We start from the raw sequence: 22095 nt of genomic DNA on the forward strand, positions 1-22095 counted from the left end.
CCAGTACACAACAAAGATTTATCTTTTTGTATGTATATATAAGAATATATTTTGATTGTGACTGATATATTGCTTATTTTATGCTCATTCTATACAGGCAAAAATGGCTTATAATGATTATTTTATCTAATATTTTTCACTCAGAAAAATAATATCTAGAATGATCACTGGAAATGTCCAGGACAAAATTAGGATGATAATTTTTAAAATTACATAGACTTAATAATGACCATCGCATGCACAATTTTTTTTCCACACATTTTACACTGGAAAATTGTTCTTAAAAACAATGATATGTCAACATCTCAACAAGAACCTTTTACTCTGTAAATAATACACACTACTAGTCTAGGAGAGTATAAATAAAAATAGATTTTTTTAACTAAAATACCCACTTCTTCATTTTACTGTTGAAGAAACTAAAGCCCAGAGACATTAAGAACTTGAAGATGGGCAACAATTAGTTAATACCAGAGCTGAGACTAAACGCCACATGCCCTGACTTGGAGCAAGGGCTCTTTCTTCTTATCTAAACCCATATACATGATATGATAGAGCTTTCAAACTGGGGTATGCATACTCCTGCAGGCAATGGCAGCATGCCAGGGAAGTAAAGCCACAGATAAACACTGTGTGTCTTGCATCAATGTAAATATTACTCAAAGATTTGAGGGGAGTTATGAGGAACCACTTAATTTTTATATTAAGACAAGATTGATTATAAAAGAGAATATACATTTAACATGAATTTTTTAAATTTCAGGCTGGATTCATCAGGCTGAAGTCCCACCTCCTGGAGGTAAAAATTCTCTGTACCCACTCTGCTAAGGATACTTCTTTTGTAAAAATTTTATACTACCAATATTAGGATGTCTAGGAAGGACTTTTCTTCCCAAAACTGCCTTCACTAACCTCCATCTTTGATAGTCCACAATTAAATTTGCATTATTTTAGTCCTTATGATCAGTTAAACTGTGAACTTTTCTCGAAAGGGGAACATACTAAGGCCTTATAATAAATGAGGTTCTGAGTTCCTTTCCTAAGAACAAAACTGGGTTTCATTTTTTGGGTTTTTTCTCTTCTCTTTTTTAAATTGAAATGCAGTTGATATACAATATTATGTTGGATTCAGGTGTACAGCATAGGGATTCAACAATAATATGCATTTCAAAATGCTCACCACAGTAAGTAGTTACCATTTGTCACCATACAAAATTAATTACAATATTATTGATCTTTTCTCTTTTTAATCATTATAAAGTAAAAAAGATTTTAAAAATAAATCATGGATTAAATTTTTAAATATAATTTCAGCAGAAATTAACTGGCTGGTAGTTTACTTCACTAAGATGTTCTCTGAAAGTATTTTGCATATGGATCCAAAACTCACATTTGTGTAATGTACATAATTGACCAATGAGTATGCATTTCCATTTTTCTTTGTAGCATATCCTTAAATGATATCTGAAATGCTATAACACATATGCACAGCAAATATGGGAGCTAAGAGGCCAATAAATTATTTTCTGCATTTTCTCAGTGGATCTTTCCTTTCAACTGATTTCTGGGATAAAAAACACTTAAACAATAGTTCTCACATGATTCCTCCCTTCATGATAAATTAGAAGACTTTACCAACCCACCTCAACCAGGCCCAAATACTTTTCAGAAATACTAAAATAGCCATGTTTGATTTCTTCACTGAGAATTTTATGAATGCTCTATTCCAATACCAGCATTTTTGTACATAAGTTGCCTCACCTATTTCAAAAAGCTGCATTTAATTCCTAGATTTCAAGTTCAAATTTAGAGCCAAGAAACTAACTCATTCAACTGAGTCAGCATTGACTGAATGCAGTGTATTAGGCCCTGGCAAAAAACAGTGATGGCATAGACAGAATCCTGCCTCCAAAATTACCCAAGCTAGAGGAGAACCAAACTCATATAAATAACATCGTAAGATAGCCTATGCTAGGGGAGCAACCAGTTTAAACAAAAATCCGTATTGGAAGAGACTCAACAAATAGCGGCTCAACTTACCCATTTTCTGCCAAAGGAAGGACTTCTCAGCTACTGAACCAACATGTTCTTATTCCTGGCCAATAAGGTCAGCAAAGAGTTGCATTTTTCTGTGCACCTGTGCTCTTGGGGCTCCTTGAAACCACCATCTCATCTCCATCCCAGGACTGTGTCCAGGGTAAGGCAAATGAGGTACTGGCCTTAGCACAAAAATTTAAGGGACATTCAAAATTCAGTAGTCAAAATAAATATTTTGTACAATGTATTTTTTAGAGAAAATCAAAATTAATGCAAAAGCATCCATGATGAGCAAAATGGCAAATTTTAAAGACAGAGTCAGCAGTACTGGATTTTTTTCCTTTTGCCTCAAGCTCCACTAGGATTCTGGAGACCCCTGCTTCACATAGGGCCAGTGGTCACCAGACACATCTGATATTCAGATCTCATATCAGCGAAATTACTGTTACTGGGTGACTGCCGAGTGTGTTGGACGTATGACGTGGTGGGTGGTGCAGGGCCACACGCACGCACGTCACAAAGTCGGGGTTTGCTTTCAGTCTTCCTTAGCGTGAATTGGCTTTTAGTCGACGAGGTTGCAGTAAGTGTTGGTAATAGAACCATGAGGTGCGGGCCAGGCTGAGGAGATCATCGCTGGCTGCGCGGTGTCCTGATGACCGAGGACCCTAACCATCTGGCTCGTGCCTTCCGACGATGCACAAAGAGCATAACAAGGGCGTCAGAAGCTGCCCTGGAGATCAGCCGCAAGGTGAGCGGCGCCCCCTTCCCCAGACCACGAGTCCCGCGGGTCCCTAGGGAAAACCCTGGCCCACCTGACACTTCCCCCGGGTCTGGGCCGAGGGGTGGGGTGATAACAGACCCCAGGCCCTCCTCAGGTACTGGAGGTCAGCAGTCTCCGGGGTAAGGTTAGGGACCTGCCAGGCTGCACACTGACTGACAGCCTTCCACTGTCTTTTTCCCTTCTGCTGCACAGAAGTCTATGGCAGTTTAGAAATTAGGTAAATAAAGCCATGGATTTGGGGGCTTGACTCTCCAAGGGATACATAACCCTGAAATGCTGTTCCCCCAAAGTGCAAATGGACATACTAAAAAGAAAAGGTTCTTTGATGAACAAATCAAGCAGAGATAGGGCAGTTAAGATAATGGCTTAACGAGTACTTGAGTGGGGAAAAAAGGTTGACATTGTGTCACATACGGAGCTAGCGAAGTGTTCTCGAGTTCTCGGACTTGTCTGGGAAGGCTGGGGCTCCCAGGATTGAGCCGGCCCGCGAGCTCTGGGCTGAATTCAAAGCTATTTACACTAAGTCCTAACCAACTTGAGCTACGCGAGTGTTGCACGTAGGTACTGGAATTTATCATTACAATAGTACGTTGTCAGAGAGGGTTATTTTTTCTTTAGATTTTCGTACAAACTTCTTTCTCCTAGGATTTAATAATCCCACAACGTTCGAACATTGTTTTTCCCTTTGTGTCTAGATCCTAAGGCATCAGGCAGCGGAGGAAGCTGCCGCTTTCCTCCCTGTGCTAGAACTCTCTACACCCCAGTCCCGTGTTGGATTGGTTTTGTTTTTCTGTTAATTTTTAAAATTAGCCAGTTAGTTTGATTTTCACCATGCACCAGGCAACTGAAATTACCCCCCAAATTCAACACCTTTTCTGAGTAATATCCTCTACCACCCTATGCAACATGGCAAATTCAAGTTCTACCTTTCTGGAATTAGCCCCATGGGCTCCCACTGTCCTTTTGTTTCTCCTCCTAACTTTAGAAACATTCCCTCCCCAGTCTCCTGTCTCGGCTTGGTTTCCTCCTCCCCTCTCTAGAAATAAATACTTCACAATGTTCTTACCTGGTGCCACTCTCTCCTCTGCACTGACCTGACTCGTGGGGCTGTACATCTCTAGTGAGATCCCCTGGTGGGCTTGCAGCTCTCCCATGGATGCCTGACATGCCTGTTTCACCTGTGCCTCTATATTTCTCAGCTGAATTCACCTTCCCTTCCCTGGCTCATCATCAGGTCATGACATTATCATAACCACCTGTGTCCCTGCTGGCCTTTCGTCTCTGCCTCCAGTTCCCACAAATTCTCCCTGTACACCTCCCATTCTACCTGTTCACTGTGTGTTCCCACCTGCCACTATCATGAGCTCTTACCTTGATTTTCCAGAGGCAGCCTTGCTTCCTGTCTGCAATTCTCTCTGCACCTCAGGCCATTGTCTGTGTCGCTGCTACAGCCATTTCCCTGAGGCCTTGGCTTGTCACCTCTTTTCTCCAGTTTAACAATGCTCTGATGCCTAGTGTCCAAGAACTGAGTCCAAAGCAGAATTACCCAGTAGTTATTAGGCCCATTCTTTTAGAGTACCAGCAAAGCACGGGCTCCAAAAGAGGACAAAGGTCTTCAAAATAATTTGATATTAAGAGCACTGATGTAGTTGTCATGGGGAAAACTAGAACCTTGTTGCATTGATTTACCATGTGGTTAGTATATGGATTTCATATATATGTGTATGTATCTCATATAAAATTTATTTAAATTACATATTACATAAAATATGTGCTTTACAAAACTGAAGGTACAAAACAGCAGCAGACTCAGACCCTAAGAAGGGACTAGTGGTTACCAAAAGGAAGAGGGTAGGAGGGTGTGTGGGAGGGAGGGAGAAGGGGATTAGGAAGCATTATGATTAACACATATAATGTAGGGGGTCACCAGGTAGGCAGTATAGCACAGAGAAGACAAGTAGTGACTCTATAGCATCTTACTAGGCTGATGGACAGTGACTACAATGGGGTGTGTGTGGGGGGAATTGATAATAGGGGTGAATGTAGTAACCACAATGTGGCTCATGTGAAACCTTCGTGAGATTGTATATCAATGATACCTTAATAAATAAAATATGTGCTTTTAAGTTCAGTTGAGGTCTCGGGCCTATGAAAGTTTGGTTTGCATACTACACTAAATAAGTACACACTTCTGAGCCTAAATTTCAAAGTTAACACAAATAATAAGACCCCAAACCACCTTTTTATTTTATGTCTCTCAGTTGCCGTCATGTACCTTTCACTGTGGTCTAAGTCTGTACAGCCTACGCATTTCACACCTTCTTCCTTGTTTCTTCTCTTGTGTACTTGTTCTTTCTGACTAAAACATCCATCCATCAGTATTTTGTTTCTAATTTCTCCTGACCCTTTCAGACACAACCAAATCACCAGTCCTGCCTTGAAATCTCAGAGTTCCCAGGCTGAATAATTTCTTTTTACTCTGAATATACCAGGCATATTGTCCTTCTTAAAGCTCTTAACATCTGCAACCTTCTTTTATAGGAATGTATGTCCCTTACTTCTACTTAAAGGCTTGCTCATAGAGGGCAGGCACCTTACCTGATTCATTGCTACATTTTCTAGCTGGTCACAGACTAAACTAGTCACAGCCTCAAGGAAGCACTCAGTAGTTTGTGGTTCAATGGCAAAATGGTCTGGACCTACTATTGAAAAAGTGTTCAACTTAAAGAATGTTATCGTGTGCAGATGCTGTGGAAAATGCTATGGCATTTCCTCAAAAAACATAGAATTATTGATGATCCATCAATTCCACTTTGGAGTATACACTCAAAGGAAGTGAAAGTAGGAGCTCAAACAAATACCTCTTCACAATGTGGCTCATGTTCAAAGCAGCATTATTCACAAAAGCCAAAATGTGGAAGTAACCCAAGTGTCCATCTGTGGATAAAGTGAAGGTTCCTGTGGCCACGATTCTCACCTGGCCCTGGTGCTAGCTCACTACACACGTGTGGGCAATACATTGTTATTGACTCTATATAAAGAGCTCTGCCCAGTGTTCTGGACAAAACTGCTGTAAGGCTGCCAGGAGAGTAGAGATGAGACTGGAGTGGTGGCAGCACCAAGGACAGAGACTGAGACAGCTGCGGGGGTAGAGGCCCAGAGGCAGAGACCAGCTTGCTGCATGCAGACTCACTCTGAGTGGATGGGATTCTGAATGGGTGGAATTCTAGTGATTGATCTGCCACCATGGAAATGAAGTTGGGTATAAACCCTTTCACCCCAAGAATGTTCCATTGTCATTTCTTTGGTCTCATTGAATCCGTAGTGAACTTGTCCAGGGCTGAAATGCATTGGCAAGACACCATCGATGGATACACGGAAAACAAAATGTCATCTAGATGTACAATGGAATATTATTCAGCCCCAAAAAGGGAGGAAATTCTAACACAAGAGATGATTCCTGAAGACATTATGAAGTGACATAAGCCAATCACTAAAATACAAATATTGTCGGATTGCACTTAACTGAGGTGCCTGTAGTAGTCAAATTCAGAGAGAGAGAAAGTAGAACAGAGATTGCCAGGGGTGGAGGAAAGGAGAGATAGTGTAATGGGTCTAGATTTTCATTTGGGGAAGATGAAAAACTTCTGGAAATGGTTAGTGGTGCTGGTTGCACAATGATATGAATATACTTAATGCCACAAAACTGTATAGTTAAAATATTGTTTTCCATATTATGTACACTTCACCACAGCTGAAAAAAACAGTTCAGGGAAAGAATGCATGTTGTGATTCTTTAGATAAAAGGAATCTGTTGCTCGTGAAGTTGTGTGTTGACTGGGAGCTGGAACTGTTCCACAGAGATTCACTGAAACTTGAAACTTCCTGGCGTGTTTTCGTGTTCTTTGGCTCTTTCATATTAATACTTGTTACCAGATTATATGAAATTTTTGGTTGGAAAGAATCCATGATATAAAGCTGTGTAAGTAGATAATTAATTACAACAGTGATTTCCCTATTATACTGATGTTTCAATTTCCCAGTTACTTTTTAAAATTTGATTTAAATCCTTACATTGTCATACCATGGATAAAATTTTCAGTTCATACTAACTTCTTATTACTAAATTAATATGTGTTCATTATAAAACATTCAAACATTATTTTAAAATGTATTGCTTAGAAAGTCCCCCATGATCTCGAGTGATGAATTTTGTAACAATTTATGTGCATTTTGTATGCACATAAATACCATTGTTAACAAAAATATAATTACACTTATTCATTATACTGCCAATGGCATTTTTACTTTAAAATATATTTTGGGTATCTTTCTACATTTATACATCCATCTCTCTGTATTTTTAAACTACTACACAGTATTCCATTGTGAAATTACATCATAATTTAACCCATATTCCAATTAGTGGGCATATTTCATAACTAGAGACAATGTATGCTGAGATGAGCAATGATATTGACATTTTTTGAGAGTGTGTATGCATCCATGCTTTTCTGAGTGCAAATGTGGAATGTTGGAATCAAGGTACAAGCACATTTATAATTTTAATAGATAGCTGAAGAATTTTAATTCTATTTCAGTTGGCCTTTAACATCCCAAACACTTTGGCAAAGTTGCAATTGACTGTGTATTGTAGAAGCTTATAGTTTAGATGTTTAAGTTAAAATATCCGAATGTGGATGTCTAAGCCTGCACCAATGGATTTTTTTCAAGACCCAAATTCAGCTTGCTTATCAGGTTCATAAAGTACTCTGAAGGAAATGCCTATACCTGAGCCAGTGAATTGTCTAAGCTCCAAGGTTCAGCTTGTGTAATAGGGTAACAAAGGAAGTTTGGGATATAAATTAGCTGCTATCCATCTCTGGGACATCTGCTTTCCTCATGTCTTTAGATATTTATTCCTTCTATAAAATCTAACTCTTCTTAAATTCCTTTTTTAAATAATGAAACCATTGCCAAAATCTCATAAATCACTGACATTACAACCTTACCACCCACAACAAATCCCAGCTGAAATTTGGTGATTGTTTTGACTCTGATAATTACAATGTTTGTCAGATTCCAGGAGTGCAACGATTGTACCTTCTACTTTTGTTGTGTCTCATTAGCTTTACTCCTTCATGGCAAATTATAGATGGGCTTAAATTTTTCCATATCATCTTAGGCCATGTGGCCTATAAATGTTATTTTGTAATTTAGCAAAGGACCTTTAGTAGAAAAAGCAAAGCACTTAAATAGCTGTTGTTGGAGGTGTATTTTCAGAACAAAGCCTATGGGAATAAAAATTGCTTCTTCTCCACCAAAACTTCCCACAGTGCAAGTATGTTAGTGACTCAGGAAAATGAAGACTGTTCCTTTGCAAAGGAAAATGATATTTATTCACTCATTCATTCATCTGACATTGGCAACTTACAGGGTGCCAATCACCTATATGATAACGTACATTATGGTCTACTCCCTCCACCTCCAACCTTGATATTGTCTTCTGTAAATACAGAAAACCTACCAAATATTAATTCTTCATGTTTGAAGGAACATTTAGGAATATTTAAAGACCAAATTACTCCCCCTCACAGAGAATGAAAACTTGTTTTTGGAATATATGTGCAATAACCACTTTTGGTCTTTGATAAAAAATTATTTACACACCTGTGCCCAGGATTAAAGATAATGAAATTCAACCACAAAAATGATTAAATAATATGTAATTGTAGTGTTGAAATTTATCAGTTTAGTATGGTTGACCCCATAGTCACCTTTCTTTTGATCTTCGTATAGACGTTATTGTTACTGACTGCATGTGTCTCAGCAATTTTGCTCAGTGGAATGTGGCTTGACAGATTAATTATATGTTATCAGGCTGTTGAAGATCAACTAAAGATATGTGGCCACAAGAGGGATGCTGATGTCTTTGAGCTGTTCCTTTCTAAAAAGTAAGTGTACCTTCTGGAAGAGATAGAAGGGCATCATATGATGCTTCCAAGATTCGAGTGTTCTTTTCCCTTGTTTCCCCTAAGGACTAGATAAGCAAGAACCACACTCTAACCATCGCTTGTTAGCACCCACAGTCTCTGTTGGAGAGGCAGGGTATCGAAATGGATAAAAACAAAGACTACGGAGCCAGGCTGAGTTTGAATCCCAGCTCTCCCTCTTCCAGCTGGGTAATTTTTGGCACGTCAGACACCTCCTTGTTAGGGTTTGTCAGGCTTAGCAAAAATATTAATTTTGGAGAAACAAATGCATATAAACTTGTTTTAACCATAAGTATGTCCAACATCACATTGGGACATTAGTTGTTTCTCTGAAATTCACACATAACTGGGTATCCTGTATTTTATCTGGCAACCCCAGTGCCTCCCCATAACAACACCACCTGCTTCCTAGGGCTGTTGTGTAGCTGAGATGAGTTAGTAGAAGGTGGGAAAGTGCCTGCCACACCATCAGTGCTCCATGAGCATTGGTGCAGTTAATATTATCACTGTTATTAGAGAATAATGCCCCCCATATTACAATTCAAACCCCTGTTATACCAAAAACCCTAGCTAATGACCTCTATATTGATTTCACTGGGAAGTAGGGAAATCTCTCAGTTTATTAGTGCAGAGAAAAACATTTATCTTTGTAATGGCCCTGAATCTCTTGGTAGTAAGGGTTAAATACCTGGCCAATTTAAGATTTTTAAAAACATGTATTTTAGAATGGAACAGGTATCATAGATAGTTCTGACACACTTACGGTCATACTTTGAACCTTTCTAGAGACCAGTTCATTTTACAATAAAAATGAATATTTTATGTGGTCAAAAGATTGCATCCCTAAGCCTTTCAATGATTTTTAACAACTGTACTGTATTGATCACAAAGGTAGGAGTAGCTAATAAGAAAAGCTTTATAACACTAGAAAAAATTAGAAATATTGATCTTTTGTCAGTAGGTAATTAGTGGTCTTCTTAACTAAATGACAACACGTTTTATATCCTAAGAATACTAAGTTACCATTAATCCACCTTGGTATAAAACAATATTTCATAGTCCAGACACCAAAAAACTGGCTAAACTGGGTGATTTGCCTATGTCTCTGTTGCCCTTGGAAAATGAAATTATCCTACCAATGTCTTCTCATGTAATCAGGGAGAAGTCATATGCTGACAATGGTGCTATTATTGTTAGCATGAAGCACTGACATCATTAGTGGAATTTCCTTTTATCTTACATTGGCCTCACCTTAAAATGTAACAGCTCATTACTGATTTAGGACAGGTTTATGTGCAGAATGGACCCTTCTGACTTGAGTTGAAGTCCCCTTAAATGTGAATCACTTTATTACATTATCTTATAGAAGCAAATTCAGCATCAATATTACTAGTGGAAGAAAACTGATAACAGTAATTTGACAGTTGGTATTTTAAAGCATTAACATGTTAAAATAACTCTTCTGGGAAATCCTTGGGGAAATCCTGTAAGTGGGGGCTTCAGTTTCTCTGCTACTATGTAATGATTGTTTTGTTTTCATCAGAACAGATGAAGCTAACATACTATCGTTAGTGCTCCTTGCAGTAGTTTAGGCACATAAGAGTCTAAATGCTCCTTCCCAGAAAGAGGTTACATAGCTACAGTGAGAGAAGAGAAGGCATTATGTGTGTAAACCTCCTATTAGAAGTTGCTTTGAAGGAGTCTGGGAATATTTTGTTGTGCCAGGGGAAGTGCTCAAAGACTAATGGTGCATGGCAACAGGACAAGATAGTCTGGGCTAATCTGAGAATTTTTTTTTTTTAAGTGAGAAAGGATTAAGGTAAAACTGTTCAGGTTTTATGTCTGGCACAAAGTGTGTGCTCTATGTGTTTGATAGATAGAGACATAACATATAAATACCTGGCCTGAGCCTACAATTTTAGCCCTGAGAAATAAAAGAGATCTGCTTATTGCAACCCACAGCAAAGAGCCAGCATCCTCAGAGATGTGCCCTGTCTGTGGACAGCACCCCCTCCACACCACATGTCTGTCCCTTTGCTGAGTGAGCTGCACAGCAACAAGGCTCAGGACCATTTGCACAGTGAGAGTCTTGCACTCTCAAGAAGTTCAAGAAGGATGGGATATATTCAAACCCATATTTAAAGCAACAAAGGGAGAATAAAACACTTTATCCAGACTCTGTCTCTTGGTGTACTGCAACTTCCATGTCATACAGGCCAAGATCTGTAGAGCCCCAAAGTAAGAACCCTACAGACACTTGAAGCAGAAGCCAATTGCGTTTCCAACATTTACCTGTAAATCCAGGGTTTTGTGTTTTTTTTGGTATCATTAATCTACAATTACATGAGGAACATTATGTTTACTGGACTCCCCCCATCACCAAGTCCCCCCAATATACCCCATTAGAGTCACTGTCCATCAGCGTAGTAAGATGCTATAGAATCACTGCTTGTCTTCTCTGTGTTGTACAGCCCTATGCCCCCCCTACACATTATGTCTGCTAATCGTAATGCCCTGCCTTTTTTTTACCCCCTTATCCCTCCCTTCCCACCCATCCTCCCCAGTCCCTTTCCCTTTGGTAACTGTTAGTCCATTCTTGGGTTCTGTGAGTCTGCTGCTGTTTTGTTCCTTCAGTTTTCTTTGTTCTTATACTCCACAGATAAGTGAAATAATTTGATACTTGTCTTTTTCTGCCTGGCTTATTTCACTGAGCATAATACCCTCTAGCTCCATCCATGTTGTTGCAAATGGTAGGACTTGTTTTCTTCTTATAGCTGAATAATATTCCATTGTGCATATGTACCACCTCTTCTTTATCCATTCATCTACTGATGGACACTTAGGTTGCTTCCATATCTTGGCTATTATGAACAATGCTGCGATAAACATAGGGGTGCATGTCTTTTTCAAACTGGGCTGCTGCATTCTTAGAATCCAGTGTTTTCTGAACTAATTTTTTTTCCTTCTTCCTCCCTCTTCCCAGTAAAACATTTTTAAATCAAGGTCCCAATAAATTCAGTCATACTGAAGTATAAATTTCTACTGTGAAAATCATTCTCCTTTATGTATTTGCTTTAAGTGGCTGACCAAATCTTAATCTAAATGAATGAAGTTTTATTGATGGAAGTTGAGAAATTAGCATGTAGATGTGCCAACAATTTCAAAAGAACAAAGCCTTTTCAATTACTCCAAAGTCATACTATATGACCTGTTTTAAGCATGAAAGAATTAATCGTTGCTATTGTTTACTTATTTTTTCTTTTCCAGGGAACTGACAGAGGTTATTGATCTTTCTAGGTTTAAAAAACTAAAGTACTTATGGCTACATCATAACAAGGTAGTATATTTTATCTTTAAGTGGCTCTATAATTAAATTACTATCTTAATTGCATGTTGTTAATAGAGCTAATCTTTAAAAGTATTAATATTTAATACTCCTAATTTAAATATTTAATTAAGAAACTATTATATAGAGACATAGTTATATGTTATATATAAACTAGTATATTGAATAGCACAATTTGTGAGATGCTATCCTATTAGAACTTTACTTTTGTTTCTTAGGTCCTGTCAAAACTGCTCAGTGGAGGCAGTTCCTTCCCAGGCTTCTGCAAGGGCATTTGGGCAGTCTCATGACGTTCCTAATCTCTTCATGTAACTCGGAATCTTACAGACCATTTGTATCTTAGTTATAGCCCCAGTTCAGAAATGAGAACACATAGGTGACTGTATCAATCAACTTTCAGTGCTCATGATAAGTGAGAGACATCCTCCTACCTCCCCACCCTTACCCAGGTAGGGCTGGCTGCAGATGGCCACCTGCCTTCTTTAATAGCTAGGAGGCACAGCTGGTTGTTTTTCTTCCCTTTCATTCTACCCCCAGCCTTCACCAGGGTTGGTATGGAACGGGAGGTGTGGAGGTAGAGGAAAGGCAAGGGAAAAACAAAGTTATTTGATTTGCACCTTCTGGTATTCATAGATGTATAAAGTTGACTTTTTTCTCTTACTGAGTTATTCAGAAGCACCCCTGCTAGGTTTCTCCAATTCTAATTCCTATTCAATAGCCACTCCTGATCTCCCTTCACCTTATTTTCTCTTTTATGGTTCTTAACAACTGAGGGTCTCCTGGCTGTGGCAAACTGCCCTCTTGAACAAGATTCCTTGTAAAGTGTCCAAGTTCAACATTTCTATAATGATCCCACAATGCAGATCCCAGAACTCACACACCTTTGTCCTGTGGTCAGAGGCTAAGGGGGTTGGTTACCTCCCAATTGCTACCCAAGCTGCTCTAGCTGCCTCAAGAAGTGCCAAGCTCTAAGTCCAACAGCAGGGAAACTCTTCAAGGTCACTGAGTGTGGTCCTTGAAACTTCTCTTAGAGGCTCGGGTCTAAGAGGGGGAGTCCTCTCACTGCCTCCCCCAGAGAGGGGACTGACTGGGTCTCCAAGTTCTCTCCACATCAAAGCACAGTGCTGAACTAAAATTCACACTCAGTCATTACAGTTAGCTAGTCAGTTACTTCTTCTCAACTTTCAAGAATTTTATTTTCCAACAGCTTGTATTTTGTTCAGTATAAATTGATGATCCAATCTTGGCATTTTGAATTTACTTTCAAATGCCAGCTGATTAAAAAAAATAATTTGAGCTTTCAGCCGTAGTCTGCTTGTGAAGCAGCAGTCTAGATTCACAGCATTGAGTCTCTAAGCAGCCAGGTTTATCAAAGCAGTTCAATGCTGCACTGCATCATTTTCAGTCTTTTTTTTTTTAACTAACTAAGTGGAAAATGGAAAATGAAAGTGCTTCTAGTTGTAAGTGTAAGTATAAGTTTCATAAGCTTGAAATAACTTCTGGGAGAAAAAACACAAATACCTTCAAGACCCAGGCAGCTAACAACTGAATGGAAAGAGCATGCACCACCTAAGGGCATACAAATTCAAAACTCTTTTAAACTCTGCCAAAAATTATCTTGGGTCACAGTGTGCAACCTCTGATTAGAACAAGATGGAAATCATCAAGCATGGCAAAAGTGACTAATGTTCATTTCTCATGTGTGCTGCTTGTGGTGTTCAGTGGTGTTCAGTTTCAGAGGAAAGAGCATGTACAAACTTCAGCAATGTGTCTACAGTGAGAGGTCTAGTGAGCATTTTGTAACGTTTTTTGGCTTTCTGGTAGTGGACACTGTCCCATCTCCAAACTATTCAGCTATATGACTTTCTTCTGTTTTTGAAGCAGGGCTGGTGGGAAAGGAATGCAACAAACAGCTGAATTTTCTTGCGATTGGTTATTTATGTTCAACAAACTGTATTATTTCCCAAATCACCATCACTTAACTTTGTTCATTAAAAAACAGACTTATTAGTCCACATAACACTGAAAGGATATAATACCCAACATAAGTTTTTAGTGGTCATGGGATAAGTGAATAAGCTAATGTGAGTTTTCCTATTGATCAATGATTGACTGCCTGCTAAACTGCTTGAGTATTCACATTCTATGAAAAATTAAAGTCTTATTCAGAATCCAAAACTCTAAAAGGCATATTAGTTATTTTGGTTCATTAAAATTCATATGTAAAATTTTTATTATTAGGTTTTTAAAAAAATCTAGATTTTACTTGGTTGACCACCAAAGAAGTTATGCCAGTATAGAAATGCTATGGAGAATTATGGTGAAAAATGTCAACATTAACATAGGAACATAAGTATTTAGAATTTTGTTAACAATGATCTAAATTTATGACCAGCATTGTTCTTACACTGTGAACATCTTTGACTACCCTCCTCTCTATTTAGGAACAACTAAGGCACAAAGTCATAAAATAAAATGAACATGACTTTTTTGGGTTATTCATTTATTCAGTCAACAATTTTGTTGAAGTATACATATTGGACATTTCTGGCTGTCTGTTCGATATCCATTCTCTCCTTTTACCTCTCCAGCAGAATCTGGGCTGCGATTTGGGTACATACTTCTCCCTTTTATTCAGGTCTGTGGCCCTGTCGCCAATCCCAAAGGGTGGATCCTGAACTAAGCCAATCAGGATTAACACCACCCTCCTTGTGAGTGGCCAGTCAATGAATGGGCACATAACCCATTTGTGGTAAAGAAGACATAGAGACACCTGCTGAGAGGCTTCCTTACTCCTAAAAGACAGCAAGAGAAGAAACGTCCCACATTTCTTCTGGATGTTTTCTGTCTCAGTAGGAAGCTAGGAGCCATCCTACCAGTGTGAGGATGTATCCAACATGTAGAGAAAGGTAGACCCCCTGAGACTCACTGAGATGCTAAGATTGATGCACTCACCACCTGCGGATATCTTGGCATGTAAGATAATAGATGTTCTCCTTTGCGGGCCAGTTTGAGTTGAGCTTAGAAGTTACATGGAGCCAAAAGTATCGCATCTGATGTGGCTTATTCTGTACTTGCATTAGGCTACAGATGGAATATAACAAAGGTGATGGTACCTGCTCTAACGATAAGATTAGAAAGGGCAGAGGGAATGCCTATGCTTCTGAGGAGGACACTGCATTTGAGCACTACCTGGAATGGAATGAGCGAAAGTAGTAGTCTTGGGTGGCCAAGCCTTCAGTTTGGTGTTTGGAGCCTCGCATGCTAGAAGAGTGTGCACTTCTCCTGTTATTAGCAAGATAAATAGGTTCAGTTGTTTCTAAGGGCCTCCAATGCCTTAGCTCTTCTAGGTTTGCACAGGTAATCCTGGTTCCTTCATTATCCCTTCTGAGGGCTTGTTTTGTCCTTATACTGCATAGACATTCAATAGTTCTGCCTTCCTTCCCTTTCAGGGTCCCCTTTTTCTAACTCCACTACTGTGACTTATGGGAGGCAGCTGCTCTTAGGAGTATATTAATTGAGGCTTTCTAAAGAGTCTCCTGGTCTCACCTTCTGGGGACCCTGACCGAGGGAATTCTGGTCCACAAGGTCACTCTTCCCAACGTTTCATGAGAAGTTGAGTCTGCTCAGACAAGTGATCTAAGTGATTTCATTTTTATTAATTCAAATGGCACTTGATCTGTGTTTGGGCTCATTACCTCAAAATATTTATTTTACACAGATTTATAATGAGCTCATAATATTGGTGCCATCAAACTAGTATCCTTCTATTTCTGGAAGAAGGAGCAGTACTTTGGTTTATCTCATTTGTCTTCAATTAGTGTAAGCATTTAATGAAAACCTGTATAACACCTCAACAAGCAACTGTCCAAAATGGAATCTGAGTTTCTGCCATGTAGGAAGAACCAAGTTTACAAACTAAACCTAATAAAAATATCTCTTCTGCCAAGTCATTATTTATAAAGTACATCATCTAAAGAACAATTGAAATACTTCCTTACAACATTTTCCACACTGAGTAGAAAATGGTCACATTAAAATAAGCAAAATTGCTTTAAGAAAAGTCTTGAGCTTGTTCATGCCATTAAAAATGTTATTGTTTCCTATCTCCAAGAACTTCAGCAAACACTGAAAGTTTAGTAAATAGTACAATTTTATGTATTTAAGGAAGCAACACTGATGTATGCAATTAGCAAACTACATTTGGAAACTGAAATAATTATTTCTAATGTGCCGCTTTTTAAATAAAAAATTGTTTGACAGTACTTTTTTCAGGTAGCTTTACAACATCCTTTGTATCATGGAATCTTGGTTCCTCCAATCGGGTTTGGGTATATGTATATACATATTCATTATTCATTTATACATACCATATCTAGTTCCAAAATATGATTTACAGCGGCACAAACCCCATGGGAAAGCATAAGAGCTATTAAAGAATAAAGCGAACTAACATGCATTCCATATAATTTGGGCTCTAACGTGTTTCTGTTACCTCAGGGCAACATTAATTCTATCCCTTATGTCAACTTTGTTGAAAGACTTATATTTTGCCAAATATTTAAAACCTCCTTAAGAAAGTAAATCAACATAAATAACCTAAATAAGGTTTCACTGCATGGTTGTGAAATTCATAGATATGTACACTATGTATCTAGTTATGACTTAAAATTATTTAACCAAGAAGTGTGACCTATTTTTGGAAAAGGGCATTTACAAAACTTCATGGAACTGGGGGACAACATGAGAACGAAAATATTTTTGTATTGGATAAAGTATTCCTGAATATTTTTAAAGTGTAGGTTTTATTTTTAAGATTTCTACTATTTTAAACTAAGATAGAAATGAATTATTTTCATTTATTAGACAGGAACACCATAAAAATGGGCTTAAGGATCCTGGAAGTATATTGAAAATTTTTTTCTCCTATATTATTCAATGTATCTCATTCAAATTCTCCCCAACTAATACTTAGAGTTTTATGTAAATTTAGGAAATACTGTGATTTCAATATTCAAACATGCAATAATATATCCTTTTAAATAACACATAATTATAGAATTTTTTCAGAATTTCACCATGCCATTTAACCACTGGTCTATGGGTCTTTGCCCCTAGGTTTTCCAATCTTGGTGCTGTTGACTTTTTGACTAGATAATTCTTGGTTGCAGGAGCTGTGCTGGCCTCTTCTGGACGTTTAGCAGCATCCCTGGCCTCTACCCACTACATCGCAGGAGATTCCTCCCCGGAAGTGACAGCCAAAAATAGATCTAGAAATTGTCAAATGTACCCTCCTCTATGAGCCCCACACTGACCAACCCATTTAAAATATAACACTACCTCCCCTCCTGGCACTCCCAATCTCCATGCTTTATATTTTCTCTGAGCACTTATTATCAACTGAGACCATGATATATAATTTACTTATTGGAGGTATTGTTTTCTCTTCTTTTTTGTCTGTTTTGTTCATGGCTCTACCCCCTGAACTTAGCACAGTGCCAGGCACATAGTAGCTACTCAAAAAATAGTTGTTGAATGGAAGAATGAGTAAATAAAAATCTTAATATTTTGTCATAAATATATTTCCATTTCATAAATGAATCACAAATGACACATAATTGATCATAAATTATAAGTTTGAGAAAGGTAAATTGATAATATTTTGTTAGCACTATAACTGTTTATTCATTCCAAATGTCAGTTTCTGTTTGACATCATAGTTAGGTCTGCCAAGTTGAACTTCTCTTTGCATAGGTGCTAGTTAAGGTAACAGAAGTTCACTTAACAGAAGCATGCTTTGGCTGAGTTAAGCAGGAAAATAATATATTGAAAAGATATGGGTAGATAATAGGTAGCTTAAGAATCAAGTGTAGAAAATTCTTAGGATCAAAGTAAGCCAGGTTCAAATCCATGTCATAGAAATGGTTTCTGCAAACACTGTTGACTTCCCAAGTCAACAGAAGCCCCAGCCTGGTTGCTGCTTTCCCTGTGGCCCGCACCAGCTGCTGGACCCTCCCCCATCTCCACTGCCGCGTTCACTGCTGGGCCAAACGCTGCTGGCCCCACCTCTGTCACCATCAAAATCAACTCTGAACTGTCTCCTCCTTTGCATCACTAGTTCTTGATTCAAAGTTCAGAGGGAATGCATCAGAACTGGTTTAGCCTAGTCATGGGTCCACGTCCTCCCTATCAGGAAGTCGGGAAAAGCAAGTATCTTGCCTAATGGGGAGTAGGTTCTGATTTCCACCAATACTCAGTAGATGACTAATTCCTTGAATTGTGGGGAGGAGGCGTAGATGCTGGGCAGCTAAAAAATAATGACAAGTATGTCCCACATTTCATTAGATAGTGTTTAGAAAGATGAAGATCATAAAAATAGCACCAATATCTGCATAAATGATTCCTTGCAGAATCTGGAACACAGTAGGTATTTAATACATTTATGTTGAACTGAGAGCTAGATATAATTATGGCCCTGACACTAATCAGCTGGTGATATTTAGCAAATCACAAAATCTCTCTAGAGCTCTGTTTCCTCTTACGTAATACGTAGAGTATTTATTCTTTATAACTATGTTAAGGGTTGTTGTGGTACAGAAATGAGACGGCATATGTGATGTACTGATCAAAGAAAGTGTCACACAGTAGGCACAGAAAGAATATTAAGGACCCACTCTTTTTTAAAAAAACATTGTTTTGTTTTTAAAACAGCTATATAGGTATTACAATAGTTTTAAAGATTTTGCTAGTTTTTAAGTTAGCGACATTTCCCCACACTCTGTCCTCACTTGCTAGCCCACAGATGCAACTTTTAATTCTCTTAAGTAATCTTCTGTCAGAATATCTCAAAGTCACATGTTGATATTGCTTCCACCTCTTGATTTTTCTAATGTGGGCAAAAGCTACTAAGTTCCCACTGAGATAGAATTTCATTCTTTCTTGTACCTGACCCTACTTCCATACTTTCCATACACATGCATACTTTCCATTCTCTGTCCCCTGATGTGGTTGTATTGTAATTTTGGTTAAATCAGTATTCACTGGTTGCATTGTTACAATAATTTATGTTCTTCAGAGTTAGATCATGTATTAAGCTGTATTTATTTTTCCATAATTATGTTTTCCTCACTACCCTGGGTTTTATATTTGTTTGATTTTTTTCATTAGCATTTTGTTATGGGCTGAATTGTGAACAAACAAAATTCATATGTTGAATCTTTCATCCCCAATACCTTAAAATGGGACTGTATTTGGAGATGGGGCCTTTAAAGGGGAAATGAAGTTAAGATAGAGTCATTAGGTGAGTCCTAATACAATATGGAGAGTCTTTATAAGAAGAGGAGATTGGAATACAGAGACACCAAACATACACATGTAAAGAGGGAAGATCATGTGAAGATACTGTACAAAGATGGCCATCTATGAGCCAAGGAGAGAAGCCTCAGAATGAAACATCCTTGTCACCACCTTGATCTTGGACTTCAAGCCTCCAGAGCTATGAGGAAATGAATTTCTGTTGTTAAAGCCACTCATCTGTGGCATTTGTTGTGCAACCCTAGCAATCTAATTTTTTATTTGCCACTATCATTTTATTCAATCCAAACTCTCTGCCAGTTGACCACATGTATTCAATGCATTCAATTACTTTCACTTGTTGGAAAGGTCTGCCCAGAACCTTCTGACTTGTTCCAGTCTGGACTTTGCCTGTGCGCCAGTGCACAACTTCAGTCATCTTTCATCACCAACTTGGGGATTCCCTCTGTCTTTTTTCCTATTTCTTGTATTGGGCGTCTTTCATTTTTCTGAAGTACATTCTCCAGTGGCTTCCTGAGAAAGGGTTGCAGGTGATAACCTTTTAAAGACTGTACATGCCTGCAATTCTGTTTATTCAGTTCTTATATTGGGAACGGTATTTTTGTTTGTTCAGCTAACAGAATTCTAGGTTGGAGATAAGGCATCACTCCACTGTCTTCTAGTTTTCAGTGTAGCTGTTGAAAAGCATGGAGCCATTATGAGTCTTAATCCTTGAATATAGGCTCTATGTGTGTGGGGGGTGTATGTGTACGCACACGTGTGCATGTTTCCTGTCTGGAGCACAGTGTTCTGACATTTCACAATGATGTGCCTTGCTGTGGGTCTATTTTTATCCACTGTGCTGAGCTTGGGGAATACTCAATCTGGAGTACACATCTTCCAGCTTGGGGAAATTTTCTTGAAGTATATAGCTGATTTCTTCCTTTAGTTCTACTATGCAGATATTGAACTACTCAACTAGTCCTCTCATTTTCTTTTATTTTCTCTCTTTCTTTTTTCTTTTTGTCATTCTGCTCTACTTCCTGGGAGACTCTTCAACATTCTTTTCCAACTCTCCTAGTATGTTTAAATGTCTGCTCTTCCAAGGGCTCTTTTTTTCTCTAAAGGTTTATCATATTACTTTATATATAATAAAATTATATATTTTATATTAAAATATATAACATTTTATATTACTTACATACATATTTTTTATAGCACCTTCTTATTGTTTCAAGGATATCTTCTCTAATCTCCACAAGCATAATAATAAGTTTTGTCATTGTTGCTACTGTTTATATAATATCTATTATCTCTAAGTTAATCTTATTACCATTTTTAATCTCTATTTTTCATGCCAGAATTTTTACTCAAATATCTTTGACTAACTGTTCATATTTAAGATGTGAGCCTACAATGTTGATTGGAAGGACTGAGTATGTATGAGTGGGGTATGTCCAATATAGGTTTTCAGGCAGGGCAGTTTCAGGGAGAAATCCTGATATTAGTAGTTTTAGTCTCCCCTCAGAAATGATCAGAACACTCAGAAAAACCTTTCCCAGTCTCCTTCCTGATAGATAAAGACCTGCTGCCAGCATTCTGACAGCTGACCTTCAAAAAGAGGACTGAGAGCTCTCAACATCCAGTGTGCACACCTTCCCTTAAATCTTCCTGTTTTCAGTATGAACCTCTTATCTTTACCTCTGTTTAGTGTCTATCTATACAGGAACTCTTTTATTCTGCTCAGGGAATAAACCTCTCATCTTTTGAGGTGGTAGGAGAGGTCCAGTTGCCAAGTGGTTCTACTGGGAGCAACCTTGAGGGATAGAATTGCTGCTTTAAAAACTTCCAGTAATGCTTACTTAATCCACTCCTCTTTACCCTCATTTCCAGTCATTAAGCCTTTTTAGAATATTGTGGTATATATATATCAGGTGGCATTCTGGTTTAGGACTTGGCTTTCTTATTTATGTTAGTTCTATTACCACTAGACCATATGCTTTCCAGCTTCCAAAAGTTGTACTGCTGTCATCTCATTTCCTGCTCTCTCTGTCTTTATGGATATATATCTTTTCAAACAATTCTTTTACTGTCATTTTATATGAGTTCTTTGTATGGAAAAAAAATTAGATCTGTTGTGCAATCTAAACCTTTAAGCAGAAGCCATTTTCCTTACTTACACAATCTCGTGCATAATTCTGAAGTTCCATTCCAAGTCTAGAGTTCTGTGGTCTTGTTTCACAATAATAAGCTTTTTGAAGTCATCCTTTATAGTGATGACACTATTTGGATTTAGTGAACATAGTCTCTAAAGATGATTTTACAAGTTGGTGTCTTAGCAAGTTATTTGGAGCTTAATTTGAGGGACACTTAGCAAGTTTTCTCAGATTGCAGTATCTATTCAAACTGACCTGAAAGTCAACGATTAGAGTCACTGATCATAATCCTCTAATTTAAAATAAATAATCTTGGGATGTCTATCTTAAGCCTTATCAACAATATGTTTACTAAAATGAATCTACAGAAGTGGGACTCTAGAGCATGTTGAATGGGTATGGAGAGAGAAGGAGAAAGCAAGTGTGGGGTGTTCAGGGTTAATAGGGGAAGGAAAAGGACTGCTGAGAGGTGAGGCTGAGGAAGCCAGG

General features: G+C 38.2%; 1 protein-coding gene across 1 annotated transcript in view; it reads left to right on the plus strand.

Moving 5' to 3' along the window:
• The first annotated feature begins 2567 nt into the window (after positions 1-2567).
• LRRC72 (leucine rich repeat containing 72) overlaps positions 2568-22095 on the plus strand; it is a 48012-nt gene continuing 28484 nt past the window's right edge. Inside the window, exons 1-3 of the mRNA XM_036894500.2 lie at positions 2568-2785; positions 8699-8772; positions 12079-12148. Coding sequence (XP_036750395.2) covers positions 2690-2785; positions 8699-8772; positions 12079-12148 — 240 coding nt within the window. The 5' untranslated portion in view covers positions 2568-2689. The remainder of the gene's footprint in view (positions 2786-8698; positions 8773-12078; positions 12149-22095) is intronic.

The sequence above is a fragment of the Manis pentadactyla genome, chromosome 7 (assembly GCF_030020395.1).
Source record: "Manis pentadactyla isolate mManPen7 chromosome 7, mManPen7.hap1, whole genome shotgun sequence".
Lineage (NCBI taxonomy): Eukaryota > Metazoa > Chordata > Mammalia > Pholidota > Manidae > Manis > Manis pentadactyla.